General features: G+C 39.0%; 2 protein-coding genes across 3 annotated transcripts; one reads left to right on the top strand and one right to left on the bottom strand.

Moving 5' to 3' along the window:
• Nucleotides 1-302: 302 nt before the first annotated feature.
• On the top strand, nucleotides 303-7658 carry ucmaa (upper zone of growth plate and cartilage matrix associated a). The gene is made up of 5 exons (XM_041978122.1): nucleotides 303-738; nucleotides 1842-1901; nucleotides 1996-2088; nucleotides 4232-4330; nucleotides 6164-7658. Exons 1-5 carry the CDS (start codon nucleotides 681-683, stop codon nucleotides 6250-6252), a joined length of 399 nt encoding a protein of 132 aa, XP_041834056.1. The 5' UTR covers nucleotides 303-680; the 3' UTR covers nucleotides 6253-7658.
• An 818-nt stretch (nucleotides 7659-8476) lies between these two features.
• On the bottom strand, nucleotides 8477-16003 carry mcm10 (minichromosome maintenance 10 replication initiation factor). Of its 2 annotated transcripts, none has more exons than XM_041976931.1 (18): nucleotides 15800-16003; nucleotides 15222-15259; nucleotides 14866-15138; nucleotides 14533-14748; nucleotides 13242-13382; nucleotides 12927-13122; nucleotides 12668-12833; nucleotides 12340-12507; nucleotides 11964-12080; nucleotides 11663-11859; nucleotides 11345-11439; nucleotides 10934-11047; nucleotides 9732-10193; nucleotides 9430-9560; nucleotides 9220-9333; nucleotides 8983-9128; nucleotides 8812-8854; nucleotides 8477-8733 (listed from the first exon to the last, which is right to left on the bottom strand). In XM_041976931.1, the coding sequence occupies exons 2-18, from the start codon at nucleotides 15226-15228 to the stop codon at nucleotides 8650-8652; spliced, it is 2670 nt and encodes an 889-aa protein (XP_041832865.1). In that variant the 5' UTR covers nucleotides 15229-15259; nucleotides 15800-16003; the 3' UTR covers nucleotides 8477-8649. The 2 variants fall into 2 exon arrangements, with proteins under 2 accessions (XP_041832865.1, XP_041832866.1); XM_041976932.1 differs by having other exon boundaries at nucleotides 15935-15996.
• Nucleotides 16004-17203: the final 1200 nt, after the last annotated feature.

Genomic DNA, 17203 nt, shown 5'->3' with positions numbered 1-17203 from the left:
AAAAAAATTATAATAATTATATTGTACAATAATACCCGCAATGGGTAGAGAAAACTGTGGTAGTGAAATAAAAAACAATGACCTACATCCCTAATTAAGAGAAAAAGAAATTAAAAGAAAGCAGAAGTTATCTTTAAAAATTCTAAGATGACCTTTTTTATCTTTGTTAATATAGGAAAATGACATATGTGAAGGCTATGTAATGGGACAGTCTTTGTCTGTGATGCTAGCTTAAGTTCAAAGCTGCACCAAACAGGAAGACAACATATAGAGCACATAAAGGCTAAAGAGTTTAATATTTCCTCACCAGTTCTCTTCACATAAATTTATAAGTTAATAGAATATCATTACGGCCTCACTTTTGATGGCATCCTTCCTTTATCTTACTTTTGATGTTTGATGTTTAGGTTTCAGCTTGGTTTTCATTCAGCCGAAATTCAGATGCTCAAAGCAAAATAATCCCGTCACTCCTCTCCCTTTTTCTTTATCTCCTCCCCTTGGCAATTGAAATTCCAGCAGCCTTCCTCCCCTCTATGACCCTTTGTCCCCCATTTCTCTCCTCCCACTCTCTTCTTCCCTCACTGCCTCTCACACCTTTTCTCCCTTCCATTTTTCTCTCCTCTCAGTCAAAGTCCGGTAGGTGAGCTGCTCAGTCCTGAATCTTAGTTTTCTCTCTTAAAATGTCTTGGACCCAAGCATTGGCCTTGTCTTTGTTCTCCACCCTCCTCATCCTCACCTGTAAGTACTAAGCCAGGGTAGGTGGGGAAAAGAGATTGAGCTGGTGGGGTGGGTGGGTATTTTTTAGATTTGACATCTTCAAGAAAGATGCTAAGGTCTTAACTCAGAATTAGAATAAATGTTCATCTTAACCTTTCTGAATTATCATAAAATTTTATTAGACCAAACTGTGTCATTAGTAAATTTTATTTTGAGAGGTAAGGTGAATGCCTTAGGTAATATTGATAACTGCACATATGGACAAGTTTAGTTATGATTAAGGTTTTTACAAGTGAGTCAGTGAAATAAATACTTGTTTGCCTGCTTAATTTTAAGTGTGGTAATTCAATAAATGATACTTTATGAACTGGTGAGCTTTATCAGTGTGGAAGACTCACAAAATTTGAGAATATCATAAATGTTTATTTGGCAAAGAATGATGCAGATGACCAATATGGAACTGAGTGAGCTGCATCAAACAATAACATAGAAGAAAAAATAATCAATTTAATAAGAGAATTTGAAAGATTTGTAGTCATTGACTGTATAGTTTGTATGTTTAATGGTTCAGTAGAAAACCAGAAGGCCAAATAGCTCACTTTTAAACTTAAAAAGCTTCATTAAAGCATTTCTGCGTTTGCTTCTTCTTTTCATAAAGCTTAGTTTCACTGATTCCTGTTTTGTAAGATGACACATCCTGTGATTTTCAGTAATTATGGATAACAGCTGTTGTGGCCATTTTTAATTTTCTTCATTCTGAAACGTTAACAATGCCTCTGCTGAGGTGAAAGTCAATGTTATTACTGCTGTTTGGCAGGTCTCTGCAATATCACTCAGAATCTACCACGCTGAATTTAATGACAGTAGGAAGAGAGGTGGAGCTGGGATAAAGGAAGAATACATTAAATGTGGGTGTGGATCTGGTTAACTTTCTGGAAAAACCTGCAATTTATGGCCTGGAAGTTGTACCCCTGAATAAATTCCTAGTTTACATATTTTTTCCTCCACTTTATTAAACAGGTGTTTATGTAAGATTGTACTTCTTGATCAATGTAAAGAAGAATGAGGACAAACAGCAGTATATCAAAAGAAGTCACAAATTTTTCCTTTCACCTATACTGTAGTTTCCAGCGTGGTGAAAAGCGCAGCAGTACAGGATGACCCAAAACCAGCTGATCCTAGAGGTGATGCCTCTTAAAGTCTTTCTACTGCTTAATATATAACTCTTGCCTCACCTCCTCTTCATAACATGTTAACCTTGTGAACTTTGACCTTTAGGTGCTGCTCGGCAGGTGTTTATGCCTGAGTCGGACGCCTCAAACTTCTTTAAACGCCGCAGTCGCCGTTCAGTCAAATACTATGAGTTTCAAGGTAGGCTGTCTTATATCTGTTTAGCCATGTTAGCAGCAAAGAGACATCAATATGAAAATGGGAGCAGTAGGTGGCTGTTTGATCAAACTTCTGTTTATGTTGCCTGTTATACTGGTAGAAAACCACTGGAACCATAAGTGCACCGGTCTGGTTGACTTCTGGTCTGGTGTGTTATGTTTATTTATATTTGGTGTTATGTATGGTTAGCATCCCCCTGCACTGCCAGAATTATTGATGTGGCTTGAATATGACACAACTGGCCTCCCTTTAAGAAATTGTGATAGGGTGTGGTAATGTGTGTGGGAGTTTTGGTTTGGTTTGTGGTTGGACTGGGACGATAAGATGGTTTGTTTTGACTGGAAACTGAAAATGTAGGAGAGTAATGGGAAAAACTCCAGCAGGTGTGTAGTTTTGTGCACACGTATGCTGGAGGCTGCAGAAGGAGTCACGGGGTACTATGGAGCAGGTTCTCCCTCTTTCTCAGCACAAAAGCTCATTCTCTCACTGCCAATATACCAGAAAGAAAATAAAAATCACCTTAAAGGCAACTAAACACACACAAAGGGTTTCAGAACAACTTCGGAAACACATTATAATCTACTAATCAGTTTTTCAGTTGCTACAAATCTCTTTACATACCTAATGCCAAACTTGCCAAAATAGAGCTGAGGACAATATTTCCATCTTTTCACTAAAGTATGTCTGTTAATTTATCTGTTCCCTCCTGGAAACTCCATTAAAGAAGTATGTGTGCCTCCGAGCAGACCTCCAGAGACCAGCTGTGGATCATTAGGCTGCCGATCACAGAACAAACAAGGCTTGGATTTTTCTTTTAAGCTATGAGTGAAAATATATTCAGCTTCACTAGAGGAATTAAGTCACTCTAAACCCATAAAGGAGTAAAGGTAGCCGAAGATAATTTCCACAGTCACTGCGTCTGAAAAAGGCACAAATCAATGCAATATTTCCAACAGATGCTGAACGATTGCAAAACAAGCTACGAGTTTAACATGTCTGCTGAGGCCATGATTCTCCTTTTAAACTAATCCCCCCCTTCATACAGTCATAAAACATTATGTTTATTTGTTAGACTGTTTAAAGAGTAATTTGAACCATTTTCTAGAATAATTAATTCTGGTGTCAGCTGCTGGCATTTGGATGTGTGGTTGTGGTCACATAGATCATAAATGCATAGATTTCTACTCAGTGAATAAGAAGGAAGAGTCATATCCTGAGATAATTTTTTTTCCTGACAGAAAAACTGTAAAATGTACAATTTGTAGTCACAACATGTTTTTTAAAAGGCGTAAAACTGCCAGAGGGGAACTTTAAATTTCCAAGCGAACATTATTTTGTATGTAATAAGAGGGCTCGGGAGGAAAACTCCTATTTTATCTGTCCATTTAATTATAGATAAGACAGGAAAGGATAAACAAATAGAGAGGCGTTAAATAAAGCTGTTAACTGGTGAGCAATTTCATGGTTTAAGTTAACATGAGGGTGGGTGTGAGACACGATGTCAACAGCCAAACCCAAAATCATTTGGCTTCTTGGTGGGAAAATAGGTTTGCAGAGTGAATGCAGGTCTATGTGTTCATGAGAAATGTGCTACACTTAACTTGTTGTAATTCATGTTAAAATGAGGGGAGTGATCGAGTCTAATGTACAGCAGCAGCCTTGAACTGGTTGGTACACTGCAGGAACAAGAGAGGTGCTGAGTAAACTCAGCCAAACCCAGTCCAGCTTTAGATGTTTACCAAACTCCCCATAATAACCACAATTGTATAGCCTTGTACTTCTAGTAATTACAAAATCATTAACTGAACTTTGGAGAAAACTATCAAAGGAAACAATATACTTTATGACAAAATAAGTAATTTAAAGCAAAATTCATGACATGAGACAGTTTAAATGATGTGATGGTGTGGAAAAATACACAAGCTGGCACCTTTAAGGCTTTCGGTCGGTTTCACATCATCTTATTTGAATTACTTGTCACAGGATTCAGTCATGAAATCTGAATTAACGATGCAGCAGAAAGGGCATGCAGCAGGCTGTACCTGCATCTTTTGTCCGCATATTCTCTACAAAGTGCATATTTCTTTGCTTATTTTTTGTTTTGGTTTTTTCCTTTCATCAACAGCCGAGCAAAGAGTGAAGCTGGCGGCCACTGAGCGATGGAGGGAGTATAATGAGGAACAAAAGAATGAGCATGAGAACTATGCTGAGGAGGACCGTGATGGTAAGACCTGGGTTCACATGTACTTATTTTCCAAATCAAAACGTTCTGTGAACTGAGAGCATCAAAACATAAAAATGCCTGCATAAAAAAGGCAGCAAATAGAAGAATAACCCCCAGTCAATCCCACAGAGGACATATTTAACATCACACTGCTTGAAGACACTGAATGCAGGAGATTCTCCATGGCTAAATGCAAACTACGACATGTTGTCAGGACTAACCTCGGTGGATCCTCGCTGAAAACCTGGCATTTAGTGGAATGTCAGTCGTCAAGAGAGGGCTCTACAGAGACTATGTTGAGGACCAGAGTTTAGTTTGGATCTCGACTGAATGAGCCTCTGGACCACAACAGGCAGCCCAAGATTTCACACCAATTCAAAGTGTCCATTAGTGGTCTAAAAAAGCTGACAGTCTTCCCTGTGGTTGTCAGTAAGCTGTGATCTGGTTGCACTTAGAGTTTCTAAACTAAGAGCTACTAACCATAAAGATGTGACTTGGCTTCATTTATAAGGTGCACACTGTTTTGGGGGGAGTATATAAAAGGAAAACAAAAGGATCTTTGCCAAATCAGTTTATTTGGGGATCAAATTTAGCTATTAGTTTGTTTTAATTACATTTTAGTCTAAGATATCATACTAAATATGATTAATGTCCTTTGCTTTTTCATTTTTCACAACATGCAAAGTTTAATACCAACAAATAACCTTAACTAAGTGAAGAGATAATGAGCTCAGTGAAGACCTTCAGATTCTAGTACAGAAAGGAATAGATCCAAGATTTTACAGTGCCAGTTGCCACAGTGCAATGGATAATCAAAATAATATACATGTTTTGTACAAGAAAGCCAAAAAGTGACACCCAAAACAATCCAAAGACCATCACCAAGGTCTATCTGAGCTCAGCATTTAGAGCTTTCATGAATACCGATTGGAGCTGAAGCTAGGTGGACTTTATTAATTTCTGATTACATATGAAATCCAGATCCCAGTGGGCATTAGTTTGTTTTTTCCACAAGTGTAAAAGTGGCTCAAGGCAGGAGCAGAAAGCTCAGTTAACATCGTTTACCTGGACAAAGAGAAATAATTGTTCCAGTCTATTGTCGTCATATGAAAGGAAATTGAGTTTGGATGCTTTAAAGTGATCTTCATATGGGTAAAAAACATTTAAAAAATGCCTAACAACAACAGGAGGACTGTCATTCGGCCTTAGAAACACCATCCTCAATCAAAGATCATGATTCAGTGTTTCAGCCAACGGGCTGGACAGCCTTATTAAATTAAAATACATGAGAAAAGAAAAGTACATGAAGATGTTGGAAGGAATTATAAAACATACTGCAGAAATATTCAGCTTTAAGAAGCAACAAGATAGATTTAATATGTTCAGGCACAATGGTCAAGGAATGGAATTAGAGAATAAAATCCTCCTGATCAATATCAAGACCTGATTCCCATTCAGAAGTTTTGGAAGGAACCAAAAACATGGTGATGACAAAGAAAACCCTGAACCCCAAAGATGTGAAGTTAATCCTAGAAATAATCTTAAACCAAAATAGGCACATTCAAAATTTCTGTTTATAATTATACAATAATATCAATACTTTGCAATTAAATACTTTAAAAAGCCACGAGAAATGTTGGTCACCTTGCATTTGAATTCAGGAAAAATATATGGAATTCTTTAAATAATCTATTTGACAATATCCTACCTATTTTCCAACATTTTTGGTTCCAGTAAGAAGTCTGTTAGTGACATAGAAAATCACACTGGTTTGGGTGGGACCCAAATCAGCTGGGCTGGCTAATGAGATGTTTTGATTTCTTTTATCCACAGAGATTAATGAGAGAACAAGGGAGACGAATGAGCAGTTGCGGGAGTATCACTACGACGGTCTCTATCCTCGCTTCTACTGGTTTCACTGAGCGTGCTCAGTGGCGTGGAGAGCCGGGTTACAGCAACTCCCATTGGGGCAATAAAACTGCCATTACCTTTAACCTGGTTTTCTTTAAGATCTATTTTTATACAACCTGAACTGTACAATGTGTCAAACTGTAAAATGTATTCAGTGTGCAGTTTCTGTATTGTAAGCTAAAAGTTTTGCATGCTTGTTTTTACTTCTTTTTAAATGTACATAGATGCTATAAAATGTTCCTTATATTTTCCTGATGTGCTGCATTAGATAACAAAACAATCTCTTCTATATCCAATTAGCTGTTTTGCCATAAGAGAGTTGTAGCTTTATAATTTGCAAAGGAGCATCATGTCTTTAAGTCAAAATGACAAATAAAGATCAGTTTCCAATATTTAAGTCACAGTCACAGAGTCTGGTATTTGGAGTATTTCAAGTGGGGCGGTGTGGAATAAAAGAGAGGATGAGGTGAGCTGTGGAAGTCATCAGGCTGCAAGGAATCCCACATTCCAGACTGGAAATATTAGACACAAACTGGGCAAAGAAGAGACAGAAAGAGGAGCAAGAAGGAGGGCACACAGGAATGAGATCATGAGTATGAATTAAACACTTTACAATGATGTGGTATCACATTTCACTTACAGCTTCACTTTTAAAGTTCTTATTTTATTTCTATGCTCTCCCTTTATGCATTTTATGTGGATCAGCTCTGAGATTTCTGAGTGCTGCCTGGCCTCAGCATGTGGTGTAAAAGAATGTTTGCATACCTGTAAGATGTCGGCTTTCAGCTTTCCAGCCGAATTTCCCAAATAACTAAGTGTTGCATCCTATAGTAATACATCATGTACTAAAAGCAGAAAGTGACTGGTTTTTACCTTAGATTAGATTATTACTCATGTATTAGACTGGAGTTGAACGGATTTAGTCTCCAACTACAATTTCTAATTATGTTCAAGAATGATTATCATGCTAGTTTTTTTCTCTGAAGCTCTTATTTAAATTGTAAATTCTGAAAACAGAGATCAGTGCTGCCACAAGTGCTCCAAATGTGTATCAAAGTAGATAGATTTGTGTACTTGCTTAAGACTTTGGGTATTTTACTTTTCCATACAACATACTTCTTATTTTATGGACAAAAATATTAATTACAGTAATTACAGCTTTGAGAAAATACTTGTACACAACATTTGTACTGAAATACAGTAGTACAGTATCTGCACACTCTCCATTATTGCTCTTAAGCTGCAGCAACTCTTAGAATTTTTAGTTGCCGTCTCTTTAATGTCTTCATCCCCCAATCAGTTGTGATTAGCCAATTGATGATCAAAGCGTTAGGTGACCCAGGTGTGAACTTTGTAACACATATTGATTTTATATTGAAAGAAATCTTAGAAAAAGACCTTGAAAGAGGTAAAAGGAAAAAAAAAAACACAACAAAAACTTAGCATTAAAAGTAAGGAAATTTGTGTTTGTGTTTTTCCTCTATAATTATACCAGCTGGTGTTGCATTAGACATCGTTGAAAAGCTTGATTAGTGACCTTTACGACATATAACTTGTGAGGATCATTATTCTGTGGAATAAGCAACACAGCTAATTGTGTAGGCAGCACCTCAAAGAAATGTGTCCAAATCCCCTGCAACATTCTCCTGTTGGCATTCACGCTTGTTTGAAGATTCAAGTGTTGCCAGGTTTGTGTCAGTCATGGAACTGGCACCCGGTTGGCATCTAACCGATGGGCGGACTTATGAATGACTAATACAACCACGCTGGTTGATCTTCAAGAACTCCTGGCTGAGGAATGGGACACAGCATGAGGAGGAGGCACCAACCTGTTGATCCCTGCATATGAATCTACGACATACTGAGGTCCCTGACAGCGTACAATGAATGAAGTATAAAAATGGCAAATATGTTTTTTTTTTTCTGTATTACTGTGGGCGCGTGCAATCATTCAATCCACTAAGAAACTTAAAACAAAACTGAATACCAACAGGAGAATATTGGGGGGGATTTTGGCACATTTTCTCTGTAACTACCCACACATTTAGTTATGCTGCTCATTCCACAGAAACAGGATTCTTTAAAGTTATTCCTCATTATAAAGGTGACTAATCAGGCTTGCCAATGATGTATTATATGACACCAATTGGCATTTTTTCCACACCTGCAGTAGACGTGTGTGTGCTCAGCTTTTAATCTCAATGGTGGAAAAATGTTTGACACGAAACATTGCAGATTATTTCTTTAATCAGCTTATTCTATTAATTCCAATTAATCAGACAAAATAAATCCCCATAATCAATAAAACACACTATGTCAAACTGTAAAAACATGATAGATGCACATATAAAAAGACCACTTAACCCTTAAATTATAAAACTGTGTACTGATCCCTCAACAACCAGAAGTCACTTCATGCTGTTGAGAAACTTGGCGTGTTCCTCTCCTCGAGGCTGAAGAAGCTCTCCTCCGATCTTAGGTCCAGTTTTCTCCTGAAATTAAAGGACAACATCAGCTGTTTGTTCTCTCACAAGTACTTGTTTTTCTTTTTGAGAGGATATCCAGCTTACCTTCATCATCCCATCACGCTCCCATTTAAACAGTCCACAGTTGCTAAAAGAGTAAAACGGTATAAAGTGTTAACGAAACACGAAATGCATGTTACACTGCATGTAAAGCCTTTTTTCTCCTCAGCTGGATCAACAATCAGAAAGAGAAGTGTTGGAGATTTCCAGCCTTGCCTGCAGTGTTTGTGCGGCAGTCTGTCCAGAGCGATGGCTCTCTGTCCGCAGGGACATTTGAAGAAGCGTTTCACAGCGTCGTGCCACCGCAGATCGTGATTCTCATTCACACATCGGTCTGCTGGCTTGAAGTAGGTGTAGTTGCACTGGAAACACAGCAATCATGAGGAATTCATTCATTTTTCAGCTTCTTCATCTTCACCGTGCACCATATATATATCGGCAAGTTTCACGTACCTTTTTACAGGTGACAGCTCGACATTTCATCTCTCTGATTCCCTTCATCTTCTCCTCCATCTGCTCCTTCTTTACCAGGGCATCAAAGTAGCACTCCTGCAGCTGGTACTCCGCCTGAGAGGAGGGAGATTGTTTAACATACAGATGCACAGCTTCAGCTACAGAAGGCGGAATATGAGACAGCTGTAGATGGAATAGCGTCCGCCATACCGCTTGCAGTACGACGCTGTGACGAGATTTGGCATTAAGGATCTTCTGAAACTCCTCTGACTGGATGTAACTGAGCTGGTCTCGTTTCTTTTTCTGCGCTGGTTCTTCCTCTTCATTACTTGATGTTTCACCTGCACAGGTCAATCAAACGGTACACAAAGATGTGTTAATCAATTTTTCTGCAGCAGAATTTTGATGCTAATCATCAGATCAGTAAATGTAAAATTGAAAATAGGGACAAAAAGCTAAGGATAAAACCAGGAATTGTAATTAGGAATGCTATCGGTAAAATCTGCTCGTACCATTGGGTGATGTCCGATTCTTCTCTACTCGGGCGCTGATATCACTACTGTCGCTCCTCTTCCTCTTCACAGCATTAGGGTCCTCCTTTTGAAGTCCAACCCCCTTGGCCCTCAGCTTCTTTACCGCGGCCATCTTGGCAGCTGAATGGCTGGGTGAAGGAGCTGGAGGCGGGCTGTTATCAAAGAAGAGGATGTCATCGCCCTCTGAAAAACCTCGGCCCAGGGTCGGGGTGTGGGGTGCCGTGGGGCTTTGGGTGGCCTTGGGGACCTCAGAAGCCAGCTTCGGCGACATCAGACCACGCTGACCGAGCGCCGGTCTGGTGCCACCCGACTTCTGGAGGACTGTCCCTCCTGCCCTCTGACGTCGACTCTCAAGGAGCTCGCGCTGCCTGTGTTTCTGCTGCTTTAGCAGGTCAGAGGCTGAAATGGACTGAAGAGGAGCTTCGGCAGCGTCTTTGGAGCCTGAGGATGAACATCAACTCAATAATGAGCTCCTACTCTGAGCACCAAGTAGCTTTGGATGCTAAGCTATTAACATTCATCATAAAGTGATTTAATACAAAGACATGCATAAACTTCATTACCCAAAATGAAACTGAGTCACATCAGTGTTAAGTTTTCTTCTGCTGTAAGGCCACTAGCTCATCTCTCTGGTTCTGTTATAATAATAACAGAATAAATCAATTTTGGGGCTGAATTTTTTTTATGTGGCTCTCAAGATCCCACTCTAGCAATATAACTCCAAACAGCAACCATTAAAAGTGTAAGAAAGATACTTATGAACTTCCCATGGTTGTGCAACTTGGAAAATACTTATTCATCTGACTTGGAAGTAAATTACTCCACCAAACTTTGTATAGTGACCTTAACAAGATGCCATATAGTTTGTACTTGACGACTGGGGATTGGAGAGAATGTGGGGGCCTCTGCTGGTTCCATGCAGCATCTACCGTCACACATAACGTCAATACCTTTCCTCTTTACTCCAATCACATCTATTTTAATCTAACTCAAACTTTAGTGGCTCAACTTTGCTCCCTTCATGTCATAACTGCATCACATGTTAAGAATGCAGATTTGCTTTATTTTCATCTCTGACAGTCTGTATGTTCTTGCTTGGGTTCTTTTTGTTATATTAGTCTGTTTATTTTTAACAATAAACTGGAAATTAGTAATAAAATAGTGAAATTATTTCTGGGTACCTGTCTGGCTGCCATGTACAAGGTGCTTCTTCAGTTGCAGAGCTCCTGGTGTTGGCATCAACATCAAGCTCCTAAATTCATCCGAACAGCCTGAAACTTCACCGGACTGCATGGCTAACAAAACCATAAAGACACAATGACAAACAATTAGCAATCTCTCAGATAATAAGTGTTAACAACATTTTGATTGCAAGTAAATGTCCTGATTCCCTGATATTCTGGTTCTGAATCTTTAAAATCAGCAGTGTGAACACCAGAATTTTGATTAAAACAGGAACATTTTTACACAGGAGAATTAAAGTAAGTTCGCAGCATTAACACGGCATGCAACAACACATTGTGATTTTTATATTTTGTCTTTTTATGTATGATGTGAACAGTCAAAGCAGTGAGTATGACGGCAGTGCTTACCGAGCTTCTTGGCCTGACTGACGAGCTGGGCCGATCCTCTCACAAACAGCTTGTCCAGAGTTTTCTGGACGGGTTTGTTTGGTTTGGATGCAGCTCTGCAACACAGGTGATTACAAGTGGCTCAGACGTTTCCTATTCAACCTCAGCCAATATCCAAGTGAGACTGGGCGGTCGCTTTAACATTAACACTGTGATCTGACAGAATTTTTCAGACTTCAGAAGTGTTTTTCTACATGATTAACTGGCCTGAATTTGCCTTAAAATCATTATGAAGAGACAAAAAGATCATCCACTGAACCAACGTTTATCATGACTCACAGGGAAGTGGCACAGGCAGCCGAGGAAACGCCACCGTAGTAAAAGCCGCCCTGACACAGCCGCTCTCTCAGGTTGCTGCCCTTTCCCTTCACCCTGTTCGGGGCTTTTCCAGAAAATGACGACTGCAGCTCGGCCCTCTTCGAGCTCATTTTCTTATACTGGGCCTTGACGTGATACTGGCAGTACTGGCATTCATACTGCAGAGAGGTTTAATTGGATATTGTGATAATATGACATTTACAACATAGATTGATTAGTTTGAGGACATTAAAGAACCCTGTATGTAAGAAAAGAGACCCACCATGTTCACAATCTGAGAGCAGGGGTCTCCATTCTTCTTCAAGGCCTTGCAAGTGCCGTAGTCCTGAGCTTCACCCATCAACAGCAACTTCTGCGGGTGATCCACTGTCAAACTCACCTGCAGAATAAATGTTTTTTCCTTTTTGCTGGTGTGTACAGTCAGAATCAGCTCACAGCAGGAATAATCCATAATAACACAAATCTTATCCGCATTACCGTACTCAAGTTAAATTTACTGATTGACAGAAATAAATCAAAATCCTTTTAGATGATTTATTCATAATCGCTACAACCACAGTCAGAGCTCAGCTGGGAAAAAAAAAAACTATCCCTAGACTGCAAAAATATATTTTATGCAGCTCAGTCCTTTCACTCACCCCATCGTATCCATCCTTCTGCTTCATGGGGTTTGGGTTGAGGAGTCCGATGACCGTTCCCAGCTCCGTCTTCCAGTGCTCTTTGTGGACTTCACCGAACAGAAGCAGAGACACAAACACCTCCAGGTTGTGGAGGTCGCTAAGTTTCCAGATGCTGAAGGTTTTGCCCTGCAAACAGGAAGTGCTTTGTCATGAATGTGGCAGGAGAATTGCAGGGGCCAGAAGCATTTTTGTGTGGCATTTCTCCACAATTAAGCCAAATAATGACTAATAAAAGAAACATCCAAATAAAACCCGGCCTGGAGAAGGAGACACATGTGAGACGTACGCTGTTGTTGCTTTGTGGCGTTGCTTTGCTGATCAGAACTGCAAACGTCACCCAGTCACTTTCCTCCAACTTCTCCCGCGTCAACCGCTCCGGCACCTGCGATAAGCGGATCAGGCGCCGGTCGGCCATCTTGCGATCCATCTCGCTGGAGGAAACCCGCGGCTTTCTGAAACAGAAAGAAGCCCACATGCAGACTTTAATAATACAAGTGTTGAGGTGACATTCACTGTGTCTGTTGCTGTTACTTTGGTTTTCTGACCTGAGTCGCAGTCCTGAGTATTTCTCAACACCCACGTCTTTAGGAAGTGGAGGATGAGTGGCAGGTTTAGGTGCAGCTGCAGCTGTGGAAGGTCGGCTGTGGGAGGCTGGAGGTGAACGCAGGGTATCTGAAGCTCTTCTTTCTAATGGCTGGAAGGAGCTGCCGACCTTTATCTCCACCAGTGGTCCTCTGTCCTCTGAAGACAAAAACAGTGAAGGAAAATGCATGTAAACAACATGAAATCTGCACAATCCCTAAAGTAAACTCACACATGATTACCACACTGAGAACAAATGATGGAGGGACAAGTTTTACCTGGTGATGTGCCAGCTTTAGAGTGGTGAGCAACTCTAGGTTTGCGTTTGAATGAGTCTGCAATGTTGAGTTGAGAGGAAAAGTCTGAGGACTCCTGGAGCTTCAGGCTTCCTCCACTGACTGGAGCAGCTGAAGAAGATGCTACAAGAAAAACAGATAATAAAGCTTTGCTGCTGATGGATTTTAAACTCCTTCATCTTGTGTGAAAACTATCCTAAAAACAGCAAACCCAAAGTATGAATAAATATGAATGTTTTCTGACATAATCCCATCCGAAAATCTTTAAAGATTTTCCTAAATTCAGATTCCCAGCTCTGGAATTGCATGTTATTTGTTCACTGATGTATTTTTTTAATATTTCATATAGTTTTGATGCAGTTTTGTCTTTTGTCTAGCAACTGCTTTTAACATTGTTGATTGGCTTGGGTATGACTAGAGACTGTACAAAATATTTGCTCAGTTGTGAAATTATTTGCACATATTTCTAGAAGTTCTCATCTTCAAAGTTGTATGCAGCTTTTAATTTCCCACTCTTCTGGATTTCTCAAATCCTCAAAGATACAAATACTTTGGATATCCTGGTGTCATTGGTTAAGTAGTCTTTCCTTACACACTAATCTATCATTTTCCCATAATGCGACACTGAATTAGATCCATGAAGAATAATCTGGTTCAGAAAAAGCTTTGTTAGAAAAAAAAAAACAATAAAATTGATTTTTTTTTTAAATTTTAAAATCATTGCATTCTTTTTTATTTACATTTACCGAGTTTCCCAACTTGTTTGGAACTGGAGATGTAGAACGATGTTGAGGAAATGAAGAAATTTTTGGTCTCTTTTGAAAGAAAACTAAACCTTTCTAAATGTTTTCGTTCTTTGCAGAGTCAATAAATCGTGGTGAGCTGTCAGCTACTAAACATAACCATACCATAGCATAATGCCTTACCAAATGTAAGCCCAAATTTGATATAAATTGCACAAAACAATAATGTTCTGCAGCCGCTTCTGAAGATAGGCACTCCAAAAACAGCTTCTCTATGTTGGATCTGCCCTCCCCAAAACTCAACACAGCCATGACAACTGCACACCTCCACTTAAGTACAAATTCACTTCTTATATTCGAGAGCGCAGGGGACATACAAAGGAATTGCTGTCACTATGTTGCTTTAGACAGGACATTCCTGGTTGGACATTTGAAGTGAAAACATGTTCGGGCGAGTAAAGTTATACAGAAAGCCTGTTGCAAGGCCATTGAATGTGACCTGTTGTCTCTGGGATGGTAGAAATGTTTACCTGCTTGTTGTTTGGTTGTCTGCTTGGGAACTTGTTTAGCCTGGGTTGGCTTAGACATTGACTGTTGGGTAACCGATGGTTTTGGGGTCACTGGTTTAGGATGACCCGACCCTCCTGCAGCACTGATTTTAGGGGATGATGGACTTGAAACCTTCTGGCTTGTTTCAAGTTGCTGTTGCAATCTCTTCATCTGCTCCTGCATCCTCCTCAACTCCTCTGAAGAAATCAAATAATCAAAAATAAATACAGAAACAAAAAGCAGCACATAATTTAACCAAATTCTACGATTTGTATATTAGACTAGATTTAAGGAGAATTTGCTAAGTTACAAACCTTGCAAGTCTTCTTTTGACTTGTTCAGGTTCTCACAGACTCCTGCTTCTTTTTCTTTTGTCTCAGTCTTCTCATTTTCAATATCATCAACATCCCCAAACAGATCTTTTACCACATCCGCAGAGGCCACGTCCTCCTCGCTGCCCTCTCTGTACTCTTCCTCATCATTGTCCTCATCAAAAAGGCCTTCCAAGTCATCTGTCTGCTCCTGCTCTTCACCAACACCCTCATTCTCAGCCAGCAGTGCCGTCAAAATATCCAGATCATCCTCACCTGAGCGAAAAATATATACAGCTACTGTGTCTTGAATTACAAAAAATTGTACTTGACCGTGTTTCAATTTTCAGGATACTTACTGTCCATTTTTGTGATAACGGTGCTGATTTAAAATGACCTGGTGGGTGAAAGAAAAGCAGATGGTGTATTTATTACAAGTCATTTGAAAATTTAAAAGAAAGAAATACAAATTACTCCTTGAACTGTGAACCAGTCAAAGTAAAGCTGGCATGTAATAAATGATAAAGGGTTTGTTGCACCAGCCTCAGTTGTTCATGTGTTTATCCAGGATGTTAGTTTTGACTGAAATATACATCTAGTGCAATATTTACTACTTTTCTGACAACACTCACTTATATTAGACTTTATGCAATAAAACGACAAAGGTCTAGACTAATAATGAACAAAGAAATTAACATTATGTATTAAAGTGGTTGATTAACAGAGTTCAAGATGGACACATCATTCAGACCAAAACACAATATCGCGTAACAAAACAGACTGGAGGCAAACTCAGGCAGTTCTGAAGACGTATTAAATCCCGACACTAGTTGAGTAAGTCTATTTAAAGTAGCCAGGAAATGACAATTTATCACATAAAAAACAAACAAAAAATACAAACAATTGAAACATTTAAGAAAAAGAAATAGCTACTTGCGTTAGGTTGCAGATTTGTTGTTCACTAACACTGACGCACTTTTTATATTTTTCTTTTACCACCTCCAACACTTTTTTACGGTATTTTTGCCTGTTTTGTACAAACTAGTCAGATGTATTTTGCACAAAAAATGACCTATTAAGTTTCTTCGAGGTATTCTCACGGTGAAGTGGGAAAATCTAAATTGGCGCTAAACGAAGGACCCTGTTGTGTTGTCAAAAAGTTTTTAGTCGTCCAACAATTTGCCCAATGTAAAAATAAATAAATAAATAAATAAAAATCTGTGTTGGAATTTTATTCATGAGTAATTTTTGGAACAGATTTAAAAAATAATACATATTAATTTAACGTAAAATTTATTTATAATGAAACATAAACTGCAGGTGTTGTAAATTTTATGAAAATATTTATTGCCGGAGTCAGATATAGAAGGGGGTGCATATCCTGGCAGACCCGGCTGCCAGAATATGCATCCCCTCAGTAAATCTGTCCCTGTTGGTCCTGGTCCTATTATTTCTGTGTGACCATATACAGGGCATTTGAGCATTTTTTTTCTGTGTAATATATATATATATATATATATATATATATATATATATTACACAGAAAAACTGGGGGCTTTTCACAGCAGGGGTGCTTTTTTCGGCACAACACCGGGAAATCATGGAGCCTTCAAAGTATGTTGTAAGAAATAGGAAGTTTTTTTTGTTTTTTGTTTTTTTTAAAATAGGAAGTGGACATAGAGACGTTGCCTGAACAATAGTCTTCCACAAACATAAATGGAACTGGTGTCGTTTATGCTGGGAAATTAATTATCGAAAACCCAACTAAACTGATTTGCATACATGCATTTGTACGAGAGGGCAGTCGATTTAAATAAAGAGTTACATCATGGCCAGACTGACCCATAAATATGGCCCAGTTCGAGTGTGTACAAAACTCATTGATGCTGTAATTAGAACAACTAAATGTGCTTCTTTACCACAACAATCTATTCAGAGTTTGGTCATGTTTGGACACATATCCATCCTGATCATTGGCAGATAATAGGTATTCTGGCCTGTTGACAAAGATATCCAGAAGGTCTGATATACCTTAAGTTTTGGTTTGCTGACATTGGCCCCCCACTGGGTTCAGAAAGTTCAAAACCCTTGAATTTTACAAATTTGCTTGATCAAACTCCCGTTTCAATTTATAAAAGACCAACAAGAGCAGGACTCAAGTCCTATGTAAGTACATTTTACTTACTAAATATCTGATCAACAAATCTGATTGTAACCTGGACACAGCCTTACACCTTGAAGCAAACTGCAATATATACATATATAATCAATCTCCTAAACAATCTTTGCACTCAGGTTTAGATTTAGTCCTCTTGAATAATTGCTTCATTATACAGCACTA

The sequence above is a fragment of the Melanotaenia boesemani genome, chromosome 23 (assembly GCF_017639745.1).
Source record: "Melanotaenia boesemani isolate fMelBoe1 chromosome 23, fMelBoe1.pri, whole genome shotgun sequence".
NCBI lineage: Eukaryota > Metazoa > Chordata > Actinopteri > Atheriniformes > Melanotaeniidae > Melanotaenia > Melanotaenia boesemani.
The sequence above is the reverse complement of the archived record's forward strand: the minus strand, read 5'-3'. Positions and strand labels throughout refer to the sequence as shown.